This window comes from Malus domestica, chromosome 10 (genome assembly GCF_042453785.1).
Source record: "Malus domestica chromosome 10, GDT2T_hap1".
In the NCBI taxonomy this organism is placed as follows: domain Eukaryota; kingdom Viridiplantae; phylum Streptophyta; class Magnoliopsida; order Rosales; family Rosaceae; genus Malus; species Malus domestica.
Genome location: NC_091670.1, coordinates 21,449,154 through 21,459,852, shown reverse-complemented (window position 1 = coordinate 21,459,852; position 10,699 = coordinate 21,449,154). Strand labels below are relative to the sequence as shown.

The following is a 10,699-nucleotide window of genomic DNA, read 5'->3' as shown; positions in this document are numbered from 1 at the left end:
GTTATTAGCACTTCATAATAATCTCCTTTAATTTAAGTAATTAATTCCATATTTTGATTACGTTACGGTTCTTTGTGCTAAGCAACTGAGCGTCAATGTTTTCTCTCAAGACAGTGCCTTGTCATCCAATCCACTGACCACACGCCACATTGACATTCAACTAAAACGACATGTAAAACATGTCGTACATGTTCTTTTATTAATACCGGAACAAAAATGGTCTCTCCTTTCCCATTACAAAACAGTGCAATTAAGAAATGAAAATCTCTCTCTCTCTAACTTGAGGGATCCTGCTTCCGCACCACAACAACTCACATTAATTAGTTTTACCTCACTTCCTCTCCTCCACATCAAACTTTCCGGGAAAATCAAGGGGCCGGGAAAATTACAAAGGGGGAAAAGAAAAACAAAAACAAAAACAAAAACAAAAACAAAACCTCATGAGGGCTCCGAGGAGGCCGATCCACACCATATGGACATGGGCGCGACGCCAGCCGTCCAAAGTTCAGGCCTTTCTGGCCGTCGTTTCGGGCATGGCGGCGCTGGTTCTGCTCCGATTCATCGTCCACGATCATGACAATCTCTTCGTTGCAGCTGAGGCTGTGCACTCGATTGGAATCTCCGTTCTTATCTACAAGCTTATGAAGGAGAAGACTTGCGCTGGTAAAGTTTCGAGCTTTTTAGGTCTTTTTTTAATGGGTGGAAAATTTGGGATTTTAGGGATTGTTGATGCAATTGATTTTTATTTTTTTGCTGAGTCGACTTTGGTACTTGCTTTTCTGTTGTGGGGAATGGGGGATTATTATTAATTTTTGTTTTATATTAGTGGAATTTCGCATGCAAAGTTTCCTGTATTGGGTTTGTTTGGTTTGTGAGAAAATTGTTGTCAATGGAAGGAAAATCTAGGTTTTGTTGCTTAACCAAAAAAAAATCTGGGCTTGATTTATTTTCGTGAAAAAAAATCTGGGTTTTGTTGGTTGGTGATATAATTGTTTCAAAATAATTTCATGATTCTATCAGTTTAGAAATGAGGAACTAGACTTGTGTTTCTTTTCCTTGTTTTACCAACGTGTTGAATATGTTTTGGGCCAAGAAACTCGTGGAAGTTTGATTGGAAGATAATGGAATTGTTTGCAGGCCTATCACTCAAAACGCAGGAATTAACAGCTATGTTTTTAGCTGTGAGATTATATTGTAGTGTTGTTATGGAATATGATATACACACCCTGCTAGATTTAGCTACCCTGGTGACGACCCTCTGGGTTATTTATATGATCCGGTTCAACTTGAAGTCTAGTTACATGGAGGATAAAGACAACTTCGCAATATATTATGTCGTAAGTTTCTCTCTTCATCATTGTTATCTTCGTCGTTCTTTCTATTTTACAATGAAGTGTTATATGTGAAGGGGATTCTTACATTTCTAAAAGTATATGTGAAGGGGAATGCTTACATTTATAAAGTTGATTGACTTCATTTTTCTGTGATGATGCATCATGAAGTTTATTCTTGACCAAAATATTAAGTTGCTTACTAGTTGTTATGAATAAGTTGCGTTCTTTCTGCTACTAATTTCTTTTTTTATTTTATCCAGGTGGTACCATGTGCTCTGTTAGCCTTGTTTATTCATCCATCAACTTCTCATCATTTGCTGAACAGGATTTCCTGGGCATTTTGTGTGTATCTGGAAGCCGTTTCTGTACTGCCCCAGTTGCGGGTCATGCAAAACACAAAGGTCAGATTTCATAGAATGAAAAACTTGAATGTTTATGGTTTCACAGCTTTGACTGCTTGCTTACATGATGATTCATTTTATATTTATACTTTCAGATTGTTGAGCCATTCACAGCTCATTATGTGTTTGCACTAGGTGTCGCCAGGTTCCTCAGCTGTGCCCATTGGGTTCTCCAGGTTGGATCTTTATACATGCTTTATCTGTATTAGTTTGTTTTTGTTTGTGGCATTTTGGAAAAATGGTTATTTTGCAAGACACTAGATGAGTGTCTGAATGGATTCTTAAATGCTGTTTATGATGTGTTTTGAATCAATTCCCATGTCGGCACCTTGTTGGTTGGCTTTAATCACATATTTGAAAGTAGCATATTGATCATAAACTAGCAGTATATAACAATTTTCCTACTTTTGTTTTTTTTCAATGACGAAGTGAGGCTCTTGTTGTGTCATAAGTTGCTTTTAAAAGTTGTTGTCATCCGTCCCGGCTCTGACATTTGCTCTAGTTGTATAGAAATTTACTTTTCCTACTTATAGTTTTTCTTAATGATGAACTGAGACCCTTGTCGTGGCATAAGTTGCTTTTAAAAGTTGTCCATCCGTCTGTGCTCTGACACTTGCTCTAGTTATATAGAAATGTATGGACATTTAATTGTTCAGTCTTAGAAGAATCATACTTCCCAATTTGTTTGGTTTTTGCTGAATGGTATGAGCTCACTGCAATATGCCACTAGTAAAACTTAATCTATTGCTCTAACAGGTATTAGATACTCGCGGACACTTGCTTGTAGCCTTGGGGTATGGGTTATGGCCATCCATGGTTCTTATTTCAGAAATTGTCCAGACTTTCATATTAGCAGACTTCTGTTACTACTACATCAAAAGGTTAGCCTCAAATCCATTATGTTATTGCCAAGTTTCCTTTTCTTTTCCCAAGTGCATGTTCTTTCATTCAACCTCTACATACTGGACATTTTTGTTTTGGCAGTGTTTTCGGAGGGCAGCTTGTCCTCCGTCTCCCTTCCGGAGTTGTATGAGTTATCTCCTGTTCTGCTTTGGTCTGTGAGCACACTGCCGTCAAAGACGTTAACGTAGCTAGGCAATGTGGCTGGTGAAATTGTTGTTTTAAGTTCCCCTTTTTTGCTCTCCACAAAGGTTCTAAATTCTCTCTTTCTATGAAAAAAAAAAATCATGACTGGGGATGAAGTGGGTTGTTTGTAAATTTGGAGATGGAGTGGATTTAATTTAATATTTATAATTTAGACATGGATTGTCAGAAATGGGTTCATGTTTTTTCTAGCGAGTGCTAACATTTTGCTAAAAGTTACTATATATTAGACTTGTTTCGACCATCCAATGATGTTGTTCTACCATATAACAATTGATAAAAGTCATTCCGGCCACGAAAGCCAGGATCATTCCCCTTTCACCGCCCCCTTCCCATTCCTTCGTGATCTTCTTGCTGTCTTCAATGATGTACTCCAGCACATACACTACGGTGTTACTGCAATTGTTGCCATGAGGTCATCTTCAACCGAGCTGGTTAAAGGGTTATAGATCAAAACATAATCAGTTTTGATACAAAACTCATCTTCATTAGAGGGCTGGGCCAAAAAAATTTGGGACCCACTAGGCCAAAATATAGCCATGCCAGACGGTTGGGCAAACATAACCTGCCAGTCAATCCTGAAAGTTGGGCTCAGCTGTGATGCTAGCTGATATCATGTAGTCTTTCTTTTTTAGATGAAATTAATAAAAAAATATTCTAATTTTTTCCTGTAACTATCTAAGTCATTTCTCACATTTTTTTTTCACCCTTCCATACTATATTACCTAACTTTAATGTCTAAGTTATGTTGGAGGGATCATTTCTCCAATTAGGTTAAAGTTAATGAACAATTTTTCTCCAGTTGGATTACAGTTGAGAGACCAATGGTAATGAATTTTAGTTGAGGGACCATAGCTGCACATTTTGATGAGTTGAAGGGCTAATGGTAATGAATTTTTAGTTAAAGAATTATTGCTCCAATTGAGTTAAAGTTAAAGGATCATTGCTACAATTTATTCAAGTTGTTAACACGCAAGTAAAATTAAAATATTTAATAACATGAAACTTAAAACAATATTAGCGACAAGTGATCCTCACAATATATCCGGAAACCTTATTTTAATATGTTAGTTTTAATTCAATTAACCAATAAAATTAAACGACAAACCTAAAATAATAAATATTGAGGGGGCTAAAAAATAGCCCATTCCCATTTCGGTTGGAGATTATATATATATGACTTAGTACTGTTCATTAAAAATTAATTTCTTGCATAACTATAATCTAAATGGGGCTAAACGCAGCCCATTCGATTGGAGATGACTAATCTGTCAGAGCGCGTCTGCTTGCGTTTAGCTTCTCCGGAGACAATTCAAGACACTTCTCCATCTGGTCCAAGATTGCCGGCACTCCTAGATAGACAGCCCAAAACATATTCATGTACTCCTCCTTGTCATATCCAACTTCTTCCGTCAACCTCCCACAGAACCCCTTTAGGTCTGGTTTGGTACTGAGGTGATTATGAAAAAAGCTGTTATCAAAAAAAGATATGAGCTTTTTTGTGTTTGGTAAACATTTAGCTTTAGTTTTTTTCCACAGTTTTGGATGAAAAAAAGCTAAAAATAAGAAGCTGCAAAACCTAGCTTTGAAAAACCAGTTTTTTTTCTCATTTTTTTTACATAAAAATTTACCAAACACCAGAATATTATTTTTTTGTTTCAAAAGCATTTTTACAAAAAAGTTTACCAAACACTCTACAGCTTTATTTCACAGTCGCTTATTCTCATAGCACAACAGAAGCAACTTTTTTTCAAAGCATATCAATACCAAACCAGCCCTCAATGTGATCTTCAATTATCTCAGGCATCTCTCTTTCCAGGTTGAAGCTAATCCTCTCTTCTGTGACACTTCCATCAATTGTTTTTTCGGTGATTGGTAAGAACTCTTGTAACACTGTGAAGCTCAAAAAAGGGGGTTTTGGAGACTAATTCGGGATCTGAGCCAATCATCATGGTTCCGGCACCATCCCCAATAAGGCAATGTCATTGGCAACGCGAAGGCCGGCCACGCTGCCCGAACACCTGAGAGGTAGAGCATGACCCTTTCAGTCTGGATACGGAGTCCAAGTCTATTCGCTAGGTAAACATCACCACCCGCCAGTCAAGCTTCGTTGGACGAGATAGGCTAAGTGGGTTATATCTAAAGAAGGTTTCCCCATTTTTGATGCAAGCATTTGTGAAGTTTCAATTGCCATCTGTGTTACAGCTTCATTGCACATGTGTAGTCTTTGCCTTATAGTTATACCTGTAAACGGGTCGGTTTATTGGGTATGGGTCGGGTTGGACCTGACTCGTTAAGTTAACAGGTCATCCGAACCCAACCCGTTAAGCTAACTGATCACCCGTTTCACCCGTTAACAACAATTATTATTATTATTATTATTATTATTATTTTGCATAGAGTTTATATTTTGTTGTTAAGACTTTACTGAAATTACTAAAACATCCTCAACTAATGAGTGTTAACGGGTGCTAACGAGTCTAACAGGTTGACCCAAAGTGACTCGTTATTTAACGGGTTGTTAACGGGTTCATCCGTTAGCGACCCAACCTGTTAAGTATCCACCCAAATGCTAATATTAACGGGTCGGGTCGAAAATGCTAGGTCTACTCATAGTGGGTGTGCCTTCAGTTATGCAATTGCTTTACAGAGATCATTGCCAAGTGATCTTTTTTATGTGTCACTGGTTTAATACTAACTCACATAGGAGTGGGAGCATTAAGCGAGACAATGGTCTAATATTAGTGAACACTAACCGATGTTGGTACAATGATGACCTGTACATTTTGGCAATGATGGCCAGAAAATTTTTATACATCGATGACCCAAAGGCCAGGAGGGGATGAAAAGTTATTCAAAAGATTGATCATAGAGGAGGGTATGATATTCCGGAACAAGATCCTGATGACGGCGACAACGACAACTTTGTTGACCAACATCTTGAAACTTTGATAGAAATTGGTACAAAAACACTCCGGGATACAAATCTTGTCTAAGAACCGTTTCAGGTAATTGGAGTTGCTGAAATTGAAATACCGATGGAGTCAATTGCAATTGACCTCGATGATTTGCCAAGATACAATGCAGTTGGGGATCGGAATGGCGATCTTGATGTATCAACTGACGAGGAGGAATGAGATTCTGAAGATGATGAAAATGACGATAATGATAATATTGATGATAGTTCCAACGAAGATTAATGTAAACTTGTGAATTTAAGTCAATTTATATTCTATTTTATTTTGTATGCAAATAAAATAATTTTTTTTTTTACATTTGTAATAAAATGAGGGATACATTAGATCTAAGTTCAAAAATTGAGCCACTTTCTGATTGAGTCCAGTTCCATGTGCCTTATCAGTTTAGGTTCAATTGATCTTTTTATGCCCATTTTACCCTTTATAATCTAAATGAAAAGTATATTTAAATTTCTTGATTTCTCCAAATTTTGAATCTTGAAAATGCCTTTAATCTATCCAATATCCAAGGAAAAAAAATTAAAATCAAAATTCATGGCGCGTTTTTATCAACAACAAAATCTACAGTGATATAATTATCTAAATATTATTCTTTTTTTTTTGTTTCCAAAAGAAAGAAATTTTATTATCTTCGAATGGAAATGTTTACATTCGAAGCCAAAGTATTAAATAGCCATTCTGGCTCAATGATGGGAGCATATTTATGCGACTTTGTTATCTTATTTCTTTGTGTAACATCTCACATCGCTCAGGGGAGTGATCCTTAAATGTATATTCTCATCCCTACCTAGCACGAGGCATTTTGGGAGCTCATTGGTTTCGGATTCCGTAGGAACTCCAAAGTTAAGAGAGGAAGCTAGAGCACTCCCAGGATGGGTGACCCACTAGGAAGTTGCTTGTGAGTTCCCAAAAACAAAACCGTGAGGGAATGGTAAGCCCAAAGCGGACAATATCGTGCTACGGTGGTGGAACGGGCCCGGGAAATGGTCCGCCCCGAGCCAGGATGTGAAAAATGGTATCTGAGTCAATCCCTGGCCAGAAGTGTATCGATGAGGACATTGGGCCCCTAAGGGGGGTGGATTGTAACATCTCACATCGCCCAGGGGAGTGATCCTTAAATGTATATTCTCATCCCTACCTAGCATGAGGCTTTTTAGGAGCTCACTGGCTTCAAATTTCGTAGGAACTCCAAAGTTAAGCGAGAAGGAGATCAGAGCACTCCCAAGATAGGTGACCTACTGGGAAGTTGCTCGTGAGTTCCCAAAAACCGTGAGGGAATGGTAAGCCCAAAGAGGACAATATTGTGTTACGGTGGTGGAACGGGCCCGTGATGTGGTGGACCGGGGCCGGGATGTGACACTTTTCATTTTCTTCGTTAATTTCCATTTATTTTGGTAATTTATGTTATTTTCGTATTATTGTAGGTCCAATTGGTAAAGATGATAATAAATAGCTAAATGGAGCAATTTGGAGCAGTTTTGGACTTGAATTGGACAACAAGCTTAGATAGCATATGGGTTGACATTTTTGGTGTTTAAATGGTGCTAGATATGTGCTAAAATCTAGTGAAATTAAAGTTGAGGCTTCGAATACACAAGAAAGAGGAATCTTAGTTGGAGAGGAACCTTATGTTATCCAACCTTATGTTATCCTATCTTACCGTATCTTATCTCCAACTGCAAAGAGGAATCCTTATCACATTCCAACACTTCCTATCTGATTCTAGGAGTCCTAAAATAATTCAAATAACCTAATCGTTTTCCTCCTAGGGTTTAGTTGTGCCCTTTGTCCTATATATACACACTGTCGTCGCAAATACCAGAGGGGAGCAGAGAGAGAGAGATTGTGCTGCAGCCTGCATCCAGAGGGAGAAGTGTGCCGCGCCTACCATTCATCCATTGAAGTTGCTGGAATTTTTAGAGTTCTTTCTATCTTTATTTTAAGTTTCAATGTTTATTTTAGATTATTTTTTAGTTATGATGAATATGTGTAATTAAGTTTCTTTTTAGCTAGAGGTGAATTCGAAGCCATGATCATATGTTTTATATAGATTGATTACATCCAGTTATTGTTTCATAAAACATGAATGCGATTTACTTATCTGCTTTATAGAGAACTTATTCTTGTATGTTTATTAAGGAGGCATACTTAGTTTGCATGCATGGATTTGATGCTAGAATATAAGGGAATTTCACCTAATCGTTATGAACTTATATTTGTAAGTAGTAAAAGTCACTAGTCATGATTGAGTTAAGTAAATTCCTGGCAGGAGTATCATGCTTTTCATAGTTACGAATGTTTTGTCAATACTTATGATTTTACATCAATGAATATGCATAATTAACCTTGAAACTAACTAATTAATCATAATTAGCAGAAATAACAAAATTATCTATTCTATAATTGAGGAGTGAATTGACTGCAGCTTGGTTACAGTCACAAGTTTGCCATCCAATTTCACCTTATTTACAAGAAACCCATCACGTTTGGCCTGGTATTGGGGCTGAGTTGTTTTGGGCCGCGCATGATGCTTTCCCTGGGCTTTCTCATTTGCTGGTGTGAGGCCGGCCTTTTGGGAGTCTAAATGACGAGACTGCCCATCTGGGCTCACCATTGGGATTACAAGTTAAAAGGGTGGAGTTGTCATTTCGGTCTTGGGGTTTCACAGGTATTGGGGTTAGGTTTTCCCACTTCCCATCATTTCCTTCTTCTTTCTTCAAGCTAGCCGTGACACACAGAGAGATATAGAGCCCTGACAGAGATGGATAGATAGAGACAAATAGAGAGAGAGGGAGAGGGAGAGGGAGATGGGAGCGGTAAGGGCAGGATGACTGCCCATCTGTGCTTCAATCCATGCCGTCACAGAGAGATAGAGACAGATTGAGAGAGAGAGAGAGAGAGAGAGAGAGAGAGCGAAAGGGGAGAGGTAGGGGTCGGGATCACTGCTCATTCTCTGTTGCATCGTCAGATAAGTTGTTTCAAATTTAATTTTGTACCAGATTTTTACTTTTTTTTATTGTTTCTTGCATTTATGGTTGCCTGCATGTGGTGATTGAAAGGTAAAAAAAAATTTGCAAATCTTTTTTCCATGTTTGGTTAGGTTAGGCTTCTGTATTTTTTAATCGATTTGGGGATTTTCTGGGTCTCTATATATGGTTGCTTTTGGGTTTTTCATCTCATTCTCGGTTTCTCTCTGTCAGATAATTTTTCCAACGTTCGTTCCTTACCTTCTTTTTACGTTTTCAAATTTTTTATCTGAGCTTTTGCCATTCGTGTTTGATTACAATATTTATGGCTGTAATAAACCCTTTGAGTGTATTGTTAGCTTCTATTTAGACTGTTGTTAGTTGTTGTTAAGTTGCTGCCATTTTTTGGTAATTAGTATTAAAAAGTTTTTTTTTTCTTTTTAAGAAGTTTTTATTCTGTGATTTGAATTGGAACAAAATCAGTAAACACAACAGATTGATTTACAATCTGTGATTTTCTTAAAAAATGCCATATTTAAGTTGAGCTCTGTTTTAAATTATTTGTATTTTTGCCTCTGTGTCTGTGTATGTACATATCTGTGTTTATGTGCAAATATACAAAATCAGTAAACACAACAGATTGATTTACAATCTGTGATTTTCTTAAAAAATGCCATATTTAAGTTGAGCTCTGTTTTAAATTATTTGTATTTTTGCCTCTGTGTCTGTGTATGTACATATCTGTGTGTATTTGCAAATATTTATGCCTGTAATAAACCCTTTGAGCGTATTGTTAGCTTTTGTTTTAGACTGTTATTAGTTGTTGTTAAGTTGCTGCCATTTTTAAATAATTAGTGTAAAATTTTGTTTTTTTTAAAAGAAGTTTTTCTTCTGTGATTTGAATTGGTAATTAGTGTGTAAAACCCTTTGACTAATTTGAATGCGATATTTTTATTTCGATTGTTTAAGAACAAGAAAACTAATTTTTCTTCTCTTTTTTATGGATTGCAGGAAACGTACCGCCCACTTGGGATTTTGTATTACAGGTTTCACTCACTAACCCTAAATTTTTAATGTTGTGCGACTATAATTGTTTGTGGCTTACTTATTTGTGTTGTCCAAAATATTTTTGTGTTGTTTGTGCAAAACGTTTTTCATTTGGTGTTTATTATTGGACAATGATGTGATTAATTGGGATTCTTTCAAAAACCTTTAAAAAACGATGGGAAGTTTAACTGTTTGCGGATTAATCTTGGTTTCATTTTCCGTATGTGTTTATCTTTGGCCAATGAATTTTAGAGTGTTGTTATTTGTTGTTAAGTTGCTGCCATTTTTTGGTGATTGGCATTAAAAACCTTTATTTTTTAAAGAAGTTTTTTTTTTGTGATTTTAATTGGAACCCTTTAACTACACATGTTTTTAGGGTGTGCACATCTATATGTATTTATGTGTACATGTAAAAAACTCTTTAACTAACTACACATTTTTAAAACTATGAAACACTCTCATTTGCTGAAAAGTGCAGTTTATATGTGTGCATGTGTATAAATGTATGTGCAAGTATATCTGTCAGTGTATACCTAAGTATATGTCTAGATATATGTATAGGCGCCTGTATAACTATATGTATATCTGTGTACATGTATATATGTATGTATAGGCACCTGTATAACTATATGTATATCTATGTACATGTATAAGTACCTGTATAACTGTATGTATATACGTATGTATGTATGCATGCATCTGTGTGTATGTGTGTATGTACAGGTATATGTATGTATGCATGCATGCATCTGTGTGTGTATGTACATGTATATGTATGTATGCATGCATGCTGTGTGTGTATGTACATGTGTATGTATGTATGCATGCATCTGTATGCGTGTGTGTGTATGTACATGTAGATGTGTGTA

General features: G+C 36.6%; 1 protein-coding gene and 1 pseudogene across 1 annotated transcript; one reads left to right on the top strand and one right to left on the bottom strand.

Annotated features, from left to right (window-relative positions):
* Window positions 1-218: 218 nt before the first annotated feature.
* On the top strand, window positions 219-3,011 carry LOC114827621 (uncharacterized). The gene is made up of 6 exons (XM_029109719.2): window positions 219-663; window positions 1,138-1,337; window positions 1,595-1,735; window positions 1,831-1,911; window positions 2,492-2,616; window positions 2,720-3,011. Exons 1-6 carry the CDS (start codon window positions 441-443, stop codon window positions 2,766-2,768), a joined length of 819 nt encoding a protein of 272 aa, XP_028965552.1. The 5' UTR covers window positions 219-440; the 3' UTR covers window positions 2,769-3,011.
* Window positions 2,718-8,431, bottom strand: LOC114827408 (type III polyketide synthase B-like; annotated as a pseudogene).
* Window positions 8,432-10,699: the final 2,268 nt, after the last annotated feature.